General features: G+C 43.4%; 1 protein-coding gene across 1 annotated transcript in view; it reads right to left on the bottom strand.

The window, feature by feature from the left end:
• Nucleotides 1-19,136: 19,136 nt before the first annotated feature.
• The window catches only part of LOC306914513 (GTPase IMAP family member 8-like), a 138,664-nt gene continuing 136,349 nt past the window's right edge, over nucleotides 19,137-21,451 (bottom strand). Inside the window, exon 9 of the mRNA XM_079491574.1 lies at nucleotides 19,137-19,647. Within this exon, the coding sequence (XP_079347700.1) occupies nucleotides 19,490-19,647 (158 nt within the window). The 3' untranslated portion in view covers nucleotides 19,137-19,489. The remainder of the gene's footprint in view (nucleotides 19,648-21,451) is intronic.

Raw genomic sequence — 21,451 nt, 5'->3', positions numbered from 1 at the left:
GGACCAATAGTGGACCATAGTGGACCATAGTGGACCATAGTGGACCATAGTGGACCAATAGTGGACCATAGTGGACAATAGTGGACCATAGTGGACCAATAGTGGACCATAGTGGACCATAGTGGACCAATAGTGGACCAATAGTGGACCATAGTGGACCATAGTGGACCACAATGGAAACAAGCAAAGGCTTTTTTGTGTCTAAGTCCATTTGGCGTTTTTTTAAATGTCATTTTCTGTAATTTTTTAAAACTGCCAATAAAGTATTCTATCTACATTAATGTTAATTTAATGTGAATATGACGGATTTGGCAAGGAAGCTATAGTTTTCATCTGCAGTCCCACAATACATAAAAACTAAAACAATATAATACATTACATTGGGAAACAAGTATACAGGAACAATGTATGTAGGTGCATACGGTTTAGCAGCGTTTTTATAGGGCAATATATTTGCAAACAAAGTAACTTGCTTTCAAATAAGTCAGGACACTGTCAAAGTGCACGTGGTGGACCCTCTTGTAAACAAGTGTAATGCTTTATTGGGTCGTCCACTCACAGTTAACAGTCTTTGTATTGAGTTGTGCTTGAAATGTACTGTAATTCTGCAAACTGTTAATACATATTTCAATCAATTAATCAATGGTCAGGTAGGACACCTACTGGACGACAAGAGGTACTGCATAAATCTCAAAGGAAAACTATCATTCCCAGACATGTCCTCTCCATTATAGTTACAGAGTGACCAAACGTGTCCCTTTGCGTGGGACAGTCCCTCAGGTATCCCACAAACTGAGACCCTGTCCCACATTGTGACTGACAGGCATCAGTGTTCAAATTGAGACCCTGTCCCACATTGTGACTGACAGGCATCAGTGTTCAAACTGAGACCCTGTCCCACATGGTGACTGACAGGCATCAGTGTTCAAACTGAGACCCTGTCCCACATTGTGACTGACAGGCATCAGTGTTCAAACTGAGACCCTGTCCCACATTGTGACTGACAGGCATCAGTGTTCAAACTGAGACCCTGTCCCACATTGTGACTGACAGGCATCAGTGTTCAAATTGAGACCCTGTCCCACATTGTGACTGACAGGCATCAGTGTTCAAACTGAGACCCTGTCCCACATGGTGACTGACAGGCATCAGTGTTCAAACTGAGACCCTGTCCCACATTGTGACTGACAGGCATCAGTGTTCAAACTGAGACCCTGTCCCACATTGTGACTGACAGGCATCAGTGTTCAAACTGAGACCCTGTCCCACATTGTGACTGACAGGCATCAGTGTTCAAACTGAGACCCTGTCCCACATTGTGACTGACAGGCATCAGTGTTCAAACTGAGACCCTGTCCCACATTGTGACTGACAGGCATCAGTGTTCAAACTGAGACCCTGTCCCACATTGTGACTGACAGGCATCAGTGTTCAAACTGAGACCCTGTCCCACATTGTGACTGGCACAATGATTTCATCTGATCTAACGTATTAAGACCTGAGGCTGATTCTACACATGAGTTCTAAATCAGTAGATCTCAAACGTTTTCAAGTCAAGGACACCCAGAATGATGTGTATTTGGCTGCGGCGGACCCCCCCTCCCCCCCCCTGCTCCATCGGAAAATATGTTTCCAGGGACCCCCAGAAGAGAGGATTTGAGTTAAAATATACAACATTTTAATATTAATGCATTTTTTCAACACTCAACACTGACGATTGTTCTAATAAACCTCGCAGCGTGGCACAATGTGACATGCTGTGAGCTTGTAGATCTGCTATGCTATAGATCTGCTATCCTATAGAGCTGCTATGCTATAGATCTGCTATCCTATCGATCTGCTATGCTATAGATCTGCTATGCTAGAACCTCTGTTCTAAATCCTAAGAGTTTTCTGATAAAACTACATTGCTATAAAGTATATATATAGGCCTATATATATACGTTTAGCTGAACTCTAAAACCACACAGATCCTTTCCCAGTTCTAAAGGGTTGATAGAACTCACCAGTGATGGAAGCTGAGGTTCCACTGGCCATCCTGTCTACAGCTGTTGGTTGAACTGTAAAACATTAACATACAGTAAGTTACAATAATCTGCTGTTATTATAGGTTTGTTGTCATTACTGTTATATTGTTATATCACACATTGGACAATATAATGAATATAATATATTTAGACCAGCGGTTTTCAAAGAGGGTTCAAATGGACCCTCACAGGTCTGTAACTCTGAGAGTACATATGGAACCAAATGGACCCTCACAGGTCTGTAACTCTGAGAGTACATACGGAACCAAATGGACCCTCACAGGTCTGTAACTCTGAGAGTACATATGGAACCAAATGGACCCTCACAGGTCTGTAACTCTGAGAGTACATATGGAACCAAATGGACCCTCACAGGTCTGTAACTCTGAGAGTACATATGGAACCAAATGGACCCTCACAGGTCTGTAACTCTGAGAGAGTACATATGGAACCAAATGGACCCTCACAGGTCTGTAACTCTGAGAGTACATATGGAACCAAATGGACCCTTACAGGTCTGTAACTCTGAGAGTACATATGGAACCAAATGGACCCTCACAGGTCTGTAACTCTGAGTACATATGGAACCAAATGGACCCTCACAGGTCTGTAACTCTGTAATAATAATAATAATAATAATAATAATAATAATCACAGCAGTGTAATTATTTAACTAAATATGCAGATAAGTAAGACTGTAGGTATAGACCGTGTTCACGCACGCACGCACGCACGCACGCTACATTCTACATTCTTCTCTAATGATGTTGTTCCATGTGTACATGGTTGTATGTGGGTAGGAAACCTGTTTGACAACCTCTCTGTCCCTCCTGTCCCCGTCGTCCTCAAACCAGGAAACATTTATTATTATTATTATTATTATTACTACTATTATTATTATCAACTATCTACTGCAGGTTCCCAAACATTCTAACCCTTTGACCCAAAAGAGAGAATGTTTTCTCTCCGAGACCCAAACTAGAGAAATCACTTCACGCTGTGTTGTGAGCTTGTAGATCGACTGTGTTGTGAGCTTGTAGATCGACGGTGTTGTGAGCTTGTAGATCGACTGTGTTGTGAGCTTGTAGATCGACTGTGTTGTGAGCTTGTAGATCGACTGTGTTGTGAGCTTGTATAGATCGACGGTGTTGTGAGCTTGTATAGATCGACGGTGTTGTGAGCTTGTAGATCGACTGTGTTGTGAGCTTGTAGATCGACTGTGTTGTGAGCTTGTAGATCGACTGTTGTGAGCTTGTATAGATCGACGGTGTTGTGAGCTTGTATAGATCGACGGTGTTGTGAGCTTGTATAGATCGACGGTGTTGTGAGCTTGTAGATCGACTGCGTTTGTGTGAGACACCATCTACTCGCTGAAGATAACATGTGAGCATTCCTCCATAGCTAAACCCAATTTAAAACTTCCTTTCACTTGAACTACATTGCATGTAGGCTGTAGACCATTATGGAAGAGAACACACACACACACACACACACACACACACACACACACACACACACACACACACACACACACAAAGTCATTATGAAAAACCTTCTCAAAACAATGATTTTGTACTTCAAAACATTGAGTATTTTACCTTATTGGTTGTGTGACAGAAAGGTGCTGAGTGGATTCCAGCTGCGTGAGGCGGTGCTTCTGGAATGTGTTGTATTCTAAAAGCATAAAGAGAATGATAGCAGTCAATAATGGAAACACGACAGTATAAAAACATGCTCTACTTTGACACATAATATGATATTACCTATAAGTACGACACCCTCCTCTCTCTACTGTCTGCTGGCTAGTGTTTCTGACATTTACAAATGTAAGACCACGCCTTTCTGGTCCACGCCTTCATCACCTCAAGAATAGATCACTGCCAACGCCCTCTTCTCCGGTTTACCATCAACAGCAACAAATGCTCTTAGATTAGTCCAAAATGCAGCAGCTAGAGTACTCACCATGGAAAAGGAAATGGTTTCAGGATGTTATCAGATGACTCGTTAAACTGAATGGTTTCAGGATGTTATCAGATGACTCGTTAAACTGAATGGTTTCAGGATGTTATCAGATGACTCGTTAAACTGAATGGTTTCAGGATGTTATCAGATGACTCGTTAAACTGAATGGTTTCAGGATGTTATCAGATGACTCGTTAAACTGAATGGTTTCAGGATGTTATCAGATGACTCGTTAAACTGAATGGTTTCAGGATGTTATCAGATGACTCGTTAAACTGAATGGTTTCAGTATGTTATCAGATGGTTTCAGGATGTTATCAGATGACTCGTTAAACTGAATGGGTTTCAGGATGTTATCAGATGACTCGTTAAACTGAATGGTTTCAGGATGTTATCAGATGACTCGTTAAACTGAATGGTTTCAGGATGTTATCAGATGACTCGTTAAACTGAATGGTTTCAGGATGTTATCAGATGACTCGTTAAACTCCGTCATCAGCCCTTTATCAACACCATGCCATGGAGCCAGTATGGACATTTACTACATATTGACGTTTGTTGTCCGGCGTTGCGTTGGTCGTGTTGTCCTACTACTCATCATCATCATTTTTCGACCGCGGTCGAGATCATGGATTTCACGATGCCACGCCAGACTTCCCGGTCCTTAATTTCCATCCCCAGTTCCTGCTTTACTGATGCACGTGTCCCTAGCGATAGGGACAGTTTTTCTACTCCAGAGAAGAAGAAGGGAAGATATAACCTCATTGTCAGCTCTGTAGCAGTGGCCGGCAAACTGTGTTCTTCTGGATCGGACTAGTGTAGAAACACGGGGAAGGTTGCTGTATATTAGATGAGTCGATGGGTGGCTCTTCCAAGACAGATTTTGTTCTCTCATTAGAAGGCGGGAGTGTAAGATCCCGTCAAGTGTCCATCAGTGGCGTGCACAGACATTTATAGGGGCAGGTGCTCAAGTGAAAAAAAGGGCACCTTGTGCAGCGCGTGGAAACGGCCGGTTGCCTTAATAGTGTGAGTTTTATAGATTGTGGGGCCTAAATATTATCAAGAATATTTTTATCAAGAATTGATCAATGTCACCATGGAATAAGAAAGGGCACATTGCGCTCTAGCACCCCCTAGTGTCTATCTGTGCACGCCACTGGTGTCCATGTCTCGGAACCATAGAGTAGAATACTAACCCTATAGAGCGTCGCAGTCCCCCCCGCCCCCCCCCCCCCCCCCCACCCCCCCCCCCCGAGGGACCCGGAAAAGTATTCCCCGTTCATTTTCCTCTTAGACTTTTCAAAAGGTATTAATTTTTTTAAAGACGTTTACGCTGCGGACAAAGCCAACTCGAGTTGTGACAAATCATGACAATAAACACAACCTCAGTCTTAACCGGGCCACGCGAGTAAACATAAAGCGAAGTTCTCGTATTATCGCAGTGTCGCCAGCATGTTTCTGCCTCGGGGAGCAGTATAGTTTCACTTCGGTAGGCAGTATGTAGGAAATGTCCATATTGCTCCATTGCGTGTTCTTGATAAGAACATATTGGTCATTATGGGTTGATGACATTCGACGCGGGTGGTTTTGTGAGGGGGGGGGGGGGGGACGTGTAATATTAGGAGAGACAGAAGATGATTGGACGTTTCTCTGAAGGCACTTTAATTATCACACGTCGCGTCGAGACGGACAAATAATAATCGTCCATGAACCAATCAACGACGAAGAGGATGTATTCAGCCAATAGGAACGATGCAGTGTCGCCGTAGAGCGCTACTGAACCGACTACTGTATGTTGCACACACACACACACACACACACGCACACACACACTCTCTCTCACACACGCACACACACACACACACACACAGATGCTATTATGTATGTGCTGCCTCTGTTATGCTGCTGCTTGGGTCATGTGGGAACAGCTGCTCCATTTATATTTATATTAGCTGAAGATTCTATTTACTACTGCTGAAGACTGGACGACACACGGGGAACATTACCCCTGGAACAACATATTTTCAGATGGGGCGTCGGCGGCCAAATGCAGATCATTCAAATTTAAATTTCGTCCTCGGGTCTAAATGTGTTAACACATACATTTATATATGGTCGCAAGTTACCACAGTAGGGAGAGGGGGGGGGGGGGGGAGGGGGGTGGCCATGTTTGCTGTTGTGACATCATCGAGTGACGGCGCTGATGGCCAATCAGCCACTGCGTCAGAGTCACCTGACCTGAATCGCCATGACATCTTATTTTGTAATGGTAGCGATTCAGGGCTGGAGCCAGGCTAGTGTAGTGTGATGCATTATGAACTTGTAGATCAGTGATTCAGGGCTGGAGCCAGGCTAGTGCAGTGTGACGCATTATGAACTTGTAGATCAGTGATTCAGGGCTGGAGCCAGGCTAGTTTAGTGTGATGCATTATGAACTTGTAGATCAGTGATTCAGGGCTGGAGCCAGGCTAGTTTAGTGTGATGCATTATGAACTTGTAGATCAGTGATTCAGGGCTGGAGCCAGGCTAGTTTAGTGTGATGCATTATGAACTTGTAGATCAGTGATTTTCACACTACTTTCACCCGACATCACACGAGTAGAAAAAAATGAACTTTTTGTTGTCCTCGCAATGTTGCCTGCTTGCCGTACTGGCCGTTTATAATGACATCATCCATGTAGCAGTCCTGTGTATATATGGCTTCATCATTAAATATGCTAATTACTACTCGTTAATGGTAATTAAGGCTAATTAATAACAGTGATTGATAACAGTGACAGACGGAGCCTCCCAATTAAGTTTGGAGCTGCAACGTTTCGGAGCTTTGAACCGCAATGATATATATATTGTTTTTTTTATTTTCATTTACCCGTTTGAACTGGAATTATATATATTGGTATTGACACGTTGTGTCGTACGCCAGACCGTCGCCTCCCACGGCGTTCCAATGCCTCCACCCAGAGGTCAGAGGTCAGGGGTCAGAGGTCATCAATATGTCCCTATGCACAGGTCAGGTGTTGTTTTCGTCGACTAAAACTAAGACGAAAAAAGTCCGTCGACTACCTTTTTTCACTGAGGAAAAACTAAATGGAAACTAAATGAAAACTAAGCTATGGTGACTAAAAGTAAGACTAAATATATTGACAATTTCTTCAACAAATAAAAAGTAGACTAAAATGTTAGGAAGGGACTAGTGGACAAGAGATCCAGTCATTTTACACTTGGTTGCATGCTGAAAATAGCCGATCTACAAGCTCACAACGCATCGCGCTGCTTGTGTGCTATGTGTCCATGGAACTACAACTAAACACTGATACAGATACATGTGTCCATGGAACTAAAACTAAACACTGATACAGATACATGTGTCCATGGAACTAAAACTAAACACTGATACAGATACATGTGTCCATGGAACTAAAACTAAACACTGATACAGATACATGTGTCCATGGAACTAAAACTAAACACTGATACAGATACATGTGTCCATGGAACTAAAACTAAACACTGATACAGATACATGTGTCCATGGAACTAAAACTAAACACTGATACAGATACATGTGTCCATGGAACTAAAACTAAACACTGATACAGATACATGTGTCCATGGAACTAAAACTAAACACTGATACAGATACATGTGTCCATGAAACTAAAACTAAACACTGATACAGATACATGTGTCCATGGAACTAAAACTAAACACTGATACAGATACATGTGTCCATGGAACTAAAACTAAACACTGATACAGATACATGTGTCCATGGAACTAAAACTAAACACTGATACAGATACATGTGTCCATGAAACTAAAACTAAACACTGATACAGATACATGTGTCCATGGAACTAAAACTAAACACTGATACAGATACATGTGTCCATGAAACTAAAACTAAACACTGATACAGATACATGTGTCCATGGAACTAAAACTAAACACTGATACAGATACATGTGTCCATGAAACTAAAACTAAACACTGATACAGATACATGTGTCCATGGAACTAAAACTAAACACTGATACAGATACATGTGTCCGTGGAACTAAAACTAAACACTGATACAGATGCATGTGTCCATGGAACTAAAACTAAACACTGATACAGATACATGTGTCCATGAAACTAAAACTAAACACTGATACAGATACATGTGTTCATGGAACTAAAACTAAACACTGATACAGATACATGTGTCCGTGGAACTAAAACTAAACACTGATACAGATGCATGTGTCCATGGAACTAAAACTAAACACTGATACAGATACATGTGTCCATGGAACTAAAACTAAACACTGATACAGATACATGTGTCCATGAAACTAAAACTAAACACTGATACAGATACATGTGTCCATGGAACTAAAACTAAACACTGATACAGATACATGTGTCCATGGAACTAAAACTAAACACTGATACAGATACATGTGTCCATGGAACTAAAACTAAACACTGATACAGATACATGTGTCCGTGGAACTAAAACTAAACACTGATACAGATACATGTGTCCATGAAACTAAAACTAAACACTGATACAGATACATGTGTCCATGAAACTAAAACTAAACACTGATACAGATACATGTGTCCGTGGAACTAAAACTAAACACTGATACAGATACATGTGTCCATGAAACTAAAACTAAACACTGATACAGATACATGTGTCCATGGAACTAAAACTAAACACTGATACAGATACATGTGTCCATGGAACTAAAACTAAACACTGATACAGATACATGTGTCCATGAAACTAAAACTAAACACTGATACAGATACATGTGTCCATGAAACTAAAACTAAACACTGATACAGATACATGTGTCCATGGAACTAAAACTAAACACTGATACAGATACATGTGTCCATGGAACTAAAACTAAACACTGATACAGATACATGTGTCCATGGAACTAAAACTAAACACTGATACAGATACATGTGTCCATGGAACTAAAACTAAACACTGATACAGATACATGTGTCCATGGAACTAAAACTAAACACTGATACAGATACATGTGTCCGTGAAACTAAAACTAAACACTGATACAGATACATGTGTCCATGGAACTAAAACTAAACACTGATACAGATACATGTGTCCATGGAACTAAAACTAAACACTGATACAGATACATGTGTCCATGGAACTAAAACTAAACACTGATACAGATACATGTGTCCGTGGAACTAAAACTAAACACTGATACAGATACATGTGTTTGTGGCAAAGACTCATGACTGGCACATTTTTTACTTTCTTTTTCCCCCCCACACCTTTATAATGTTCTTATTTTGAACATAAGATCTAGTTACTGAATGTCAATTAAGTTCTCCAGGTCCCCCCCCCCCCCCCCCCCCTTACTACGACACTATGGTTTGGTACATTAGGAGTCCAACTAACTACTAGTCGTTCTCAAATGTTTTAGTTGCGAAGAAAGACCCCCTTTAATTAACGTTGTGACTCTCAGAGTTACAGAACTGTTATGGTCAATTCACCCTTTGTCAAGTCCCGCCCCCTGGTTGTGGCCCTCTTCGCACCCATTGGTTGCCGTTTCGTGGTTGGACAAAAATCCTCTCTCTGCATCCACTACCATTGAAATAAGGTGTTTTTCAGTTGCTTCATATTGATATTCTGTGCGTTCAATTCTTATTTTAAACTTGGTGTCAGTAAGAAGGAACATCACAGGTGCTAGCCTAGCTGGCTAATAAGATGGGGGTGTGTGGGGTGGGGGTAGCCTGGCTAATAAACCAGACCGAATCAGCCGTTGGCAAAAAAGAAAAAGCCTGCCGGCGGATTACGGTCTGGAGAGGCTCAATTGTACGCCCATTTCCTACACCAGAGAACTGGTGTGGCCAATCGGGACACGGTATGCAATATTGGCGGGCTTTGGTACAGTGACGTTCAATGCTTGAGACCTTTGACTGACAGTAGCTCTGACCAATTGCGTCAAAGAGAAAATGTTTGAACCCGCCCCCCCGGGAAACAAGATCCATACACAGCATCTCCAGACTCAAATACCACACGACAGTGTGATTTGAGTCTGGCTTATTAGCCACGACAGTGTGATTTGAGTCTGGCTTATTAGCCACGACAGTGTGATTTGAGTCTGGCTTATTAGCCAGGCTACACAGGTGCAGCACGGTGACTGCAGGGCAGATCATGTTTGTTTTTAGTTTGTTCCAAAAATGATGTTTTAGCAAATTCAATATAAACTAGGCGGAACCAGGGCGGAACAAGGCAGAAAGAGCCTGCTGGTTGGTCAGTCAGGGACCAATCAGAAGGCTGACAAAGGGTGAATTCATGTGTTTATGTGTTTCTGGTAATATTATTGTCCACTCATTTCGTTTGTCCGTGTGGCAAAAAATGGGAATTTTTGACCAAAAAAGTCCACCACAAGCCATCATGTGGATGAGCCCTGCTTCCATCGTTCAGTCTGTCTGGAGAAGGGGTGGGCAACTGGCGGCCCGGGGGCCACATGCGGCCCCCACCTTCACTCAATGTGGCCCTCGGGTTAATGTCAGAATATAATATATAATATTGGTATAATATTGGTTTCAGCTGTTAAAATTCAAAACATGCAAACAGGACCCGCTTTAATTCAGTCTAAATTAGTAGCTCAATGCTCAACAAGTATACCGTAATTAAAGGCATTTGAAATTACATAACATTTTCAGGATTCCAATTAAAAAATATCAAAAAATAATTCAAGATTTCAATTTGAATATCTATTTTGGCTATGACAGTAATATATGGCCCTAGTGTGGAAATATAGTGGCCCTCTCCATGGTCAAAGTTGCCCACCCCTGGTCTGGTCTCCATGGTCAATGTTGCCCACCCCTGGTCTGGTCTCCATGGTCAATGTTGCCCACCCCTGGTCTGGAGCGACAGAAGCTCTAAATACCATCCAGACGTAAAACGGCGGATGTGGCGCTAAAAACGTCTCAAATAAATAACGGTAATGGGTCGCACACACCAAGACTGTATTTAAATAATCTAGACAAAACGTTTGGGCTATCCCAGCCTGGTTATAGCCCAAAACGTTTGGGCTATCCCAGCCTGGTTATAGGTACCCTAACCCTATCCCAGCCTGGTTATAGCCCAAAACGTTTGGGCTATCCCAGCCTGGTTATAGGTACCCTAACCCTATCCCAGCCTGGTTATAGCCCAAAACGTTTGGGCTATCCCAGCCTGGTTATAGCCCAAAACGTTTGGGCTATCCCAGCCTGGTTAGCCCAAAACGTTTGGGCTATCCCAGCCTGGTTATAGCCCAAAACAGTCGTATTAGTATTCACACCCGTTTCGACTGTTATCAATAGACAAGACCGCACTGATCACTTAGGATCAGTACGATTGTTTTTTTTAGTATGGGCATGCTCTGCCGACAGGATTAAGGTTGGCGAACATGCGTTAATATTAGGACCGCGCTGCGACATGCTTGCGGTTATGTTTGGGGGAGGGTATGAGGAGGCTTGTCATTCTCAGTAGGCTCCCAGCATGTCCAGTAGACCTGAGTAGACCGATAAGATCGGTTAACGTGTCATCAACGCCAATCGCAGCCAGTAGGCCCCAGACTACATGCAGTAGGTCCGATTGGCTAGATAAGATCGGCGTAATAATAAGTAACCTACTGGGAATTATCGGTTGATTTTCGGTCGAAGCGGCTCGTATTCAGAGGTTGTGGAATTGGTTCCAGAACTACTTCGAAATGGGTTCCGGTCTGGTTTAATGGGTTCCGGTCTGGTTTAAATGGGTTCCGGTCTGGTTTAATGGGTTCCGGTCTGGTTTAAATGGGTTCCGGTCTGGTTTAATGGGTTCCGGTCTGGTTTAATGGGTTCCGGTCTGGTTTAAATGGGTTCCGGTCTGGTTTAATGGGTTCCGGTCTGGTTTAAATGATTTCCGGTCTGGTTTAAATGGGTTCCGGTCTCTGGTTTAATGGGTTCCGGTCTGGTTTAATGGGTTCCGGTCTCTGGTTTAATGGGTTCCGGTCTGGTTTAATGGGTTCCGGTCTGGTTTAAATGGGTTCCGGTCTGGTTTAAATGGGTTCCGGTCTGGTTTAAATGGGTTCCGGTCTGGTTTAAATGGGTTTACGGTCTGGTTTAAATGGGTTCCGGTCTGGTTTAAATGGGTTCCGGTCTGGTTTACGGTCTGGTTTAATGGGTTCCGGTCTGGTTTAATGGGTTCCGGTCTGGTTTAATGGGTTCCGGTCTGGTTTAATGGGTTCCGGTCTGGTTTAAATGGGTTCCGGTCTGGTTTAAATGGGTTCCGGTCTGGTTTAAATGGGTTCCGGTCTGGTTTAATGGGTTCCGGTCTGGTTTAAATGGGTTCCGGTCTGGTTTAATGGGTTCCGGTCTGGTTTAATGGGTTCCGGTCTGGTTTAAATGGGTTCCGGTCTGGTTTAATGGGTTCCGGTCTGGTTTAAATGGGTTCCGGTCTGGTTTAAATGGGTTCCGGTCTGGTTTAAATGGGTTCCGGTCTGGTTTAAATGGGTTTACGGTCTGGTTTAAATGGGTTCCGGTCTGGTTTAAATGGGTTCCGGTCTGGTTTACGGTCTGGTTTAATGGGTTCCGGTCTGGTTTAATGGGTTCCGGTCTGGTTTAATGGGTTCCGGTCTGGTTTAATGGGTTCCGGTCTGGTTTAAATGGGTTCCGGTCTGGTTTAATGGGTTCCGGTCTGGTTTAAATGGGTTCCGGTCTGGTTTAAATGGGTTCCGGTCTGGTTTAAATGGGTTCCGGTCTGGTTTAAATGGGTTCCGGTCTGGTTTAATGGGTTCCGGTCTGGTTTAAATGGGTTCCGGTCTCTGGTTTAATGGGTTCCGGTCTGGTTTAATGGGTTCCGGTCTGGTTTAATGGGTTCCGGTCTGGTTTAAATGGGTTCCGGTCTGGTTTAAATGGGTTCCGGTCTGGTTTAATGGGTTCCGGTCTGGTTTAAATGGGTTCCGGTCTGGTTTAAATGGGTTCCGGTCTCTGGTTTAATGGGTTCCGGTCTGGTTTAAATGGGTTCCGGTCTCTGGTTTAATGGGTTCCGGTCTGGTTTAATGGGTTCCGGTCTGGTTTAATGGGTTCCGGTCTGGTTTAATGGGTTCCGGTCTGGTTTAAATGGGTTCCGGTCTGGTTTAAATGGGTTCCGGTCTGGTTTAATGGGTTCCGGTCTGGTTTAAATGGGTTCCGGTCTGGTTTAAATGGGTTCCGGTCTCTGGTTTAATGGGTTCCGGTCTGGTTTAAATGGGTTCCGGTCTCTGGTTTAATGGGTTCCGGTCTGGTTTAATGGGTTCCGGTCTGGTTTAAATGGGTTCCGGTCTGGTTTAAATGGGTTCCGGTCTGGTTTAATGGGTTCCGGTCTGGTTTAAATGGGTTCCGGTCTGGTTTAATGGGTTCCGGTCTGGTTTAATGGGTTCCGGTCTGGTTTAAATGGGTTCCGGTCTGGTTTAATGGGTTCCGGTCTGGTTTAAATGGGTTCCGGTCTGGTTTAAATGGGTTCCGGTCTGGTTTAAATGGGTTCCGGTCTGGTTTAATGGGTTCCGGTCTGGTTTACGCGAGACTCAGTCAAGAGTCGTAGTGAAGCATGTGTGTGTTGCATATGAGACTCATACGTAGGATTATAATTAATACAACACAGTTTGACCTCTAAGCCCCTCCCCAATCTGCTATGGTCCAATCACAGCTATAATTAATTCACGTAATTATAAGACTTAATATGTTAGGGATGCAACCGTTCACCGATCATCATTTTGGTGTTAGCATTATGTTATGCTTTAGCTATTGAAAAATAGCTAAAGCTCATAGCTCATAGTGCTCATAGCGCGCCACTCGGTGGCAGAAACATAGCTTTTCAGAAAACTGTCAGGATGTAGAAGACATTTTTAGAATCTGATCTCAGGTCAAAATGGGTTAACTATAGAAAACAGCTGAGAAAGATGCACATTTAGCACAATCTCACATTGTATTAGGAATTCTGCAACCCAGAACCACAGTATAACGGGTGTAAATTAAACCCTATATACTGGTGGAAATGTTTTATTGCAATAGCGATAGCGGAACTTTTGACCGATGTCATTGATCGGTTAAAATGTCGCATCCCTACATAAAGTATTGTGCTGTATTCATTATAGATAATATTAACCTTCTGCTTCATGTTGCTTTTCTCTGTGTGTAAAGAAAAATAATCGATTGATTGTTTCTGTTGCTTTTCACATGTGACAAAACAAAAGCAAAGAATGTTCACTTTAAAAATGTAAAAATATTATATATATTATATTCAAAGATTTGCACAAATTTTCACGATTTTTCAAAAATAAATCTGCAATTTTTGATTAGCCAAAGAAGTATAAAATATAGTTAATGTGGTTAAAATGATTGTGTTAATATAAATTATGTTTGCAAAATATGTTGGCTATATTTTTCTGAGGACCACACTTGGTCAGCAGTGGTTCCTAAAGTGGGGTCCGGGGACCCCCAGGGGTCCTTGAGGGAGTTCCAGGGGGTCCGGGGACCCCCAGGGGTCCTTGAGGGAGTTCCAGGGGAACCCCAGCTAAATTATATTTTGGAACCAAATGGACCCTTATGGGTCTGTAACTCTGAGAGTGTACAAATGGAATCAAATGGACTCTTATGGGTCTGTTACTCTGAGAGTGTAGAAATGGAATCAAATGGACTCTTATGGGTCTGTAACTCTGAGAGTGTAGAAATGGAACCAAATGGACCCTTATGGGTCTGTAACTCTGAGAGTGTACAAATGGACCCTTATGGGTCTGTAACTGAGAGTGTACAAATGGAATCAAATGGACTCTTATGGGTCTGTAACTCTGAGAGTGTACAAATGGAACCAAATGGACCCTTAAGGGTCTGTAACTCTGAGAGTGTACACATGGAACCAAATGGACCCTTATGGGTCTGTAACTCTGAGAGTCTAGAAATGGACCCTTATGGGTCTGTAACTCTGAGAGTGTACAAATGGAACCAAATGGACCCTTATGGGTCTGTAACTCTGAGAGTCTAGAAATGGACCCTTATGGGTCCATTTGGTTCCATGTGTCACCTCTCAGAGTTAAATTAAGATTGATTTTACAACATGTATTGGGGGTCCCAGAGATAGAAAGGCCATGCAATGAGCGTCCGTAGCCTAATTCAGGTCAAACTGGGGGTCCTAGAGACGTAGAACTCTTCTCTAGTGGGGGTCCTTGGCATGTATTTTCAATTGGGGGGGGGGGGGTCTGCGGGCTGATGAGTATCATCTCGGGCGTCCTTGACATGAACAAGTTTGGAAACCACTGACTTCAATGGAGAATCAATGGTCCATAGCATTGTTTGATTGTTTGACCTATAGCTAAGCCCCTCCCCAAACTGCTATGGTCCAATCACAGCTAAGCATAACATGGGTTAGATCAGAGTAATCTAGTAAGAGAGTGGCGACACTAGCGTTGACTCCCATTGTAACAACGGAACCCGGAAGTGCTCATTCTATCTCAATGGGATAGTTCCAGCCATACGAGCAATGTTTGGAACTATAGCACTTAAGTGGTAAAGGGCAGGGCATGTTAGCATTTTTAGCAATGCTAGTGGAAGACAATGAGAACTGGAGCATGATGCCATTTCAGCCGATATTGAAAGAAACAATGAACCTCTTGACAGTATTTAAAAACATGTTTTATTTCTGATTTTTTTAAATTTATGTTTAACTGAGATTGTAATTAACCAGATACTGTAGGCCTATTGGTATCCTTTGTGTTTATTCAAATGATCAGATGTATTCCAGTTGTTATGTTTTATGTTTTATGTTCTTATTTATAACGTTATTTTATACACCTGGTTTTGAATTTAATTTCAATTCTTTTTTTTTCCATCAGTGTAATAATTTAAAATGGAGAAATAAAGTTTGGAGAAAACGGGATCTCAGCAGGAGTCTTTTTTTCCACCTGAGCACTATTTAAGAACTGCTATCAGCTGTGTGCGTTGGCAGTGTGTTTGACTGTGAGTACGTCGCGACACGCCACATAGGTGATTTCATCCACCCCACATAGGTGATTTCATCCACCCCACACAGGTGATTTCATCCACCCCACATAGGTGATTTCATCCACCCCACATAGGTGATTTCATCCACCCCACAGGTGATTTCATCCACCCCACATAGGTGATTTCATCCACCCCACATAGGTGATTTCATCCACCCCACACAGGTGATTTCATCCACCCCACACAGGTGATTTCATCCACCCCACATAGGTGATTTCATCCACCCCACAGGTGATTTCATCCACCCCACATAGGTGATTTCATCCACCCCACACAGGTGATTTCATCCACCCCACAGAGGTGATTTCATCCACCCCACACAGGTGATTTCATCCACCCCACAGGTGATTTCATCCACCCCACATAGGTGATTTCATCCACCCCACACAGGTGATTTCATCCACCCCACACAGGTGATTTCATCCACCCCACAGGTGATTTCATCCACCCCACATAGGTGATTTCATCCACCCCACACAGGTGATTTCATCCACCCCACACAGGTGATTTCATCCACCCCACAGAGGTGATTTCATCCACCCCACAGAGGTGATTTCATCCACCCCACATAGGTGATTTCATCCACCCCACACAGGTGATTTCATCCACCCCACAGGTGATTTCATCCACCCCACAGGTGATTTCATCCACCCCACACAGGTGATTTCATCCACCCCACACAGGTGATTTCATCCACCCCATAGGTGATTTCATCCACCCCACACAGGTGATTTCATCCACCCCACATAGGTGATTTCATCCACCCCACACAGGTGATTTCATCCACCCCACATAGGTGATTTCATCCACCCCACATAGGTGATTTCATCCACCCCACACAGGTGATTTCATCCACCCCACACAGGTGATTTCATCCACCCCACACAGGTGATTTCATCCACCCCACACAGGTAAATGGTAAATGGTGCATTTATATATAGCGCCTTTATCCAAGGCGCTTTACAGAGATTGTGCATTACATTCACCCATTCATACACCGATTGCAGTGGAAGCCATGCAAGGCACCAACCAGCTCATCGGGAGCAATTTGGGGTTCAGTGTCTTGCCCAAGGACACTTCGACATGTAGCCAGGAGGAGCCGGGATTCGAACCGCCGACCCATGGATCATTGGACGACCGGCTCTACCTCTTGAGCCACAGTCGCCCCTGACCACCCTATATACTGACTGTTTTTTGCTTTTTTTCCCCCACTTGGACATCAACACAACTCTGTTTCTCCATTATATGAAAGCCTATTATTGGCCCATTTAAGATTTATTGAACGGCAACTGAGCCATTTTTGCCTAGCCAAAGCATGCCTATACCCACCCTGGGCAAGACCTACGCTGAAAAGACTATCAGCGGAAGTGGCGGAAGTGTTGCGTGTAAGATAACTACGTCACGCGGTGCGGCTGTGTTTACTAGTCCCCACCGAAACAAGGAAATGACGTTGATGCTTTACAAATCAGTTCACATTCTCCGCGAATGAAACAAGTGTTGTGATTGGTCGGGAAAATATCGTATCCGGGGGAAATACATCTGATGGATGTTCCGGAGGATACGTCCGCCGATAGCTTCTCTGCCTTACGTTGTGACCAGGCTCTTCTTTGCGCAGAAAAGTAAGCCTGGGACCGAGGCTAAGGACAGCCTGGGACCGAGGCTAAGGACAGCTAGGCCTTTAAAGTAAGCCTGGGACCGAGGCTAAGGACAGCTAGGCCTTTAAAGTAAGTAAGTTGTGACCAGGCTCTTCTTTTCGCAGATAAGTGAGCCTGGGACCGAGGCTAGCCTATACCTGGGAATTGAACAACAATAATGTTGAAATACAACCATGTTCTCTTCAATGAAAGCTCACATGGTTGTAAATGCATTCATTGTAACATGATGTGGGGTTTATTTATTGACCAATAGAGATTTAAAGAAAGGGACAATTATGTCAATTTGACTGAAATATGCAAATATCAGCCTATGTCGTCAGCTGGACGATATATATCGGTCAAGAGTTGCCACCCTCTGTACTTGGAGTGCTGTGATTTTTGTAGTTTTTCAGTTTTCCATGTGTTCATTAGACCCCTTGGTGTGGTTGGTCACCCGCTTCGACTGTTATCAATGGACAAGACCGCAGTTATCAGTTGGGATCAGTACGATTGTTTGAGCCATAGAGTATAGATACATACATGGTGGACCCTATTGTAAACAAGTGTAATGCTTAATTGGGTCGTCCACTCACAGTTAACAGCCTTTGTATTGAGTTTGCTTGAAATGTACTGTAATTCTGCAAAACTGTTAATAAATATTTCAATCAATCAATCAATCGAGTTACGGAAACTCTGTTCACTTCATGGGGCTTCAGTCCAATGGCAGCTCTCCTACATAGACTTCTATTGAGAATGGGGACAGCAAATAGGGACAAGTCCTGGACCGGAAGTAAGCAGAAATGCAACAAACAGCCCAGCTTTAATGATCTTAAATCCCTTTATTTTAGATTGTTTTGTAGTAATCGTACAACATAAACATTAAAGAGAATTTAGTTGTTACTGTACAATACTTTAAAACAGTTGTCATGTTGCACACATGCCTAAAATTGCTTTTATTTGTGCCGCCCTCGTTGAAAACAATGTATTTCCAACTCCAGCTTGTCCCTCTCCTCCAGGCTGCATGAACAGCGCTCGAGTGCTCGGTTTCTGCCCCCTCAATATCGTAACTCTTCTATTAGATGTCTTTCCTTTGTATTTAGGGTTTCTTCCTGGAGGCTGAAACCTTGACAGTCAAATGTGCCAATGAAAAAAAAAGTGATATAGTGACATCACAATATATCATGTTTTAGGGTGGGGAAAAATCACTGCTCTCCATCTTAAACAAAAACTTTTTATTAAAGTGTCCTACATCATAAGATTCCCAGCCCGCACAGGCTTACAAGACACTCACAAAATTGTACATACATAATGATACATATACACAAAATACATAGATATATAGTTACTTATGGATACATCGTTCTCCAACGTAACTGCCACGCCTTCTCTATGAATTTTCCTAAAAAAAAAACTTCATTACTGAACAACCAATTTAACATAAAACACTCAGACATCCAAAACAGATCTGGGTTCTTATCCTGAATTTTTTAAAATAAAGAGTTTCTTAAATCATGGTATAGTGGACAATAGAAAACAAAATGAAACTCATCCTCTACAACTCCCAGGTCACAACGAACACACAGTCGCTGCTCCTCAGGAATGCCAGAAATATGTAGAAATATGTTCATATTAATACAATAATACAAATCTTAGATCTGTACAACTCAAAGTAAAGTTTTAGTGATCTGATCTGAATGATTCAGTACACTGAAAAGAACAACAATGCTCATCACTACTAGTTGTGTGAGCTTGTAGATCTGCTATTCATCCGCGTGACACCGGTGTGTGCAACAAAGTATAACTCAAGCCTAATAAAGTTTTCATCTATGAAACATCTTCATCTCTCACACTCATCACATCACCAGTGTCTGCCTGGCTGGGAGCAGCTATGCTCATGGTATCATGTCCTGAAGAGGGCGCTATTGGTCCAGGATGTCTGTTCAGCCAATCTGAGACCTTGGCAGAAGGTGTGTCACCACTCACTGCAACACAAGACAACAAACACACCACCACACATTTAGCCTACAATTAAAATAAAATCACTGTCACTGCAACACAAGACAACAAACACACCACACATTTACACTTACAATAAAAACACAAACCCTCACATTTTGTTCTAAATGGTGGTATGGCCGACTTACTGGTAGGCCTACTGTAGCCTAGGGGATATTCTTCCTCATTTCAGCCTATTATTATAACAGGCTTAAAAACACATCTTGCTGGAAAAGAGACAACGAGAGAGCTTTACAACAGAAAGCCAACTATTAGAGGACTGACTATTAATTAGGGCATTTGAACACTGATGCCTGTCAGTCACAATGTGGGACTGGGTCTCAGTTTGAACACTGATGCCTGCCAGTCACAATGTGGGACAGGGTCTCAGTTTGAACACTGATGCCTGTCAGTCACAATGTGGGACAGGGTCTCAGTTTGAACACTGATGCCTGTCAGTCACAATGTGGGACAGGGTCTCAGTTTGAACACTGATGCCTGTCAGTCACAATGTGGGACAGGGTCTCAGTTTGAACACTGATGCCTGTCAGTCACAATGTGGGACAGGGTCTCAGTTTGAACACTGATGCCTGTCAGTCACAATGTGGGTCTCAGTTTGAACACTGATGCCTGTCAGTCACCATGTGGGACAGGGTCTCAGTTTGAACACTGATGCCTGCCAGTCACAATGTGGGACAGGGTCTCAGTTTGAACACTGATGCCTGCCAGTCACAATGTGGGACAGGGTCTCAGTTTGAACACTGATGCCTGTCAGTCACAATGTGGCACAGACAGGGTCTCAATTTGAACACTGATGCCTGTCAGTCACAATGTGGGACAGACAGGGTCTCAATTTGAACACTGATGCCTGTCAGTCACAATGTGGCACAGACAGGGTCTCAATTTGAACACTGATGCCTGTCAGTCACAATGTGGGACAGACAGGGTCTCAATTTGAACACTGATGCCTGTCAGTCACAATGTGGGACAGGGTCTCAGTTTGAACACTGATGCCTGCCAGTCACCATGTGGGACAGGGTCTCAGTTTGAACACTGATGCCTGTCAGTCACAATGTGGGACAGGGTCTCAGTTTGAACACTGATGCCTGTCAGTCACCATGTGGGACAGGGTCTCAGTTTGAACACTGATGCCTGTCAGTCACAATGTGGGACAGGGTCTCAGTTTGAACACTGATGCCTGCCAGTCACAATGTGGGACAGGGTCTCAAATTGAACACTGATGCCTGTCAGTCACAATGTGGGACAGGGTCTCAATTTGAACCCTGATGCCTGTCAGTCACAATGTGGGACAGGGTCTCAGTTTGAACACTGATGCCTGTCAGTCACAATGTGGGACAGGGTCTCAATTTGAACCCTGATGCCTGTCAGTCACAATGTGGGACAGGGTCTCAGTTTGAACACTGATGCCTGTCAGTCACAATGTGGGACAGGGTCTCAGTTTGAACACTGATGCCTGTCAGTCACAATGTGGGACAGGGTCTCAGTTTGAACACTGATACCTGCCAGTCACAATGTGGGACAGGGTCTCAGTTTGAACACTGATGCCTGTCAGTCACAATGTGGGACAGGGTCTCAGTTTGAACGCTGATGCCTGCCAGTCACAATGTGGGACAGGGTCTCAGTTTGAACACTGATACCTGCCAGTCACAATGTGGGACAGGGTCTCAGTTTGAACACTGATGCCTGCCAGTCACAATGTGGGACAGGGTCTCAGTTTGTGGGACTCCTGAAAAGTCTTGGAAATGAGGGACTCCACGCAACGGCCGGGGG

Source organism: Electrona antarctica (assembly GCF_951216825.1).
Source record: "Electrona antarctica genome assembly, chromosome: 21".
In the NCBI taxonomy this organism is placed as follows: Eukaryota; Metazoa; Chordata; class Actinopteri; order Myctophiformes; family Myctophidae; genus Electrona; species Electrona antarctica.
The sequence above is the reverse complement of the archived record's forward strand: the minus strand, read 5'-3'. Positions and strand labels throughout refer to the sequence as shown.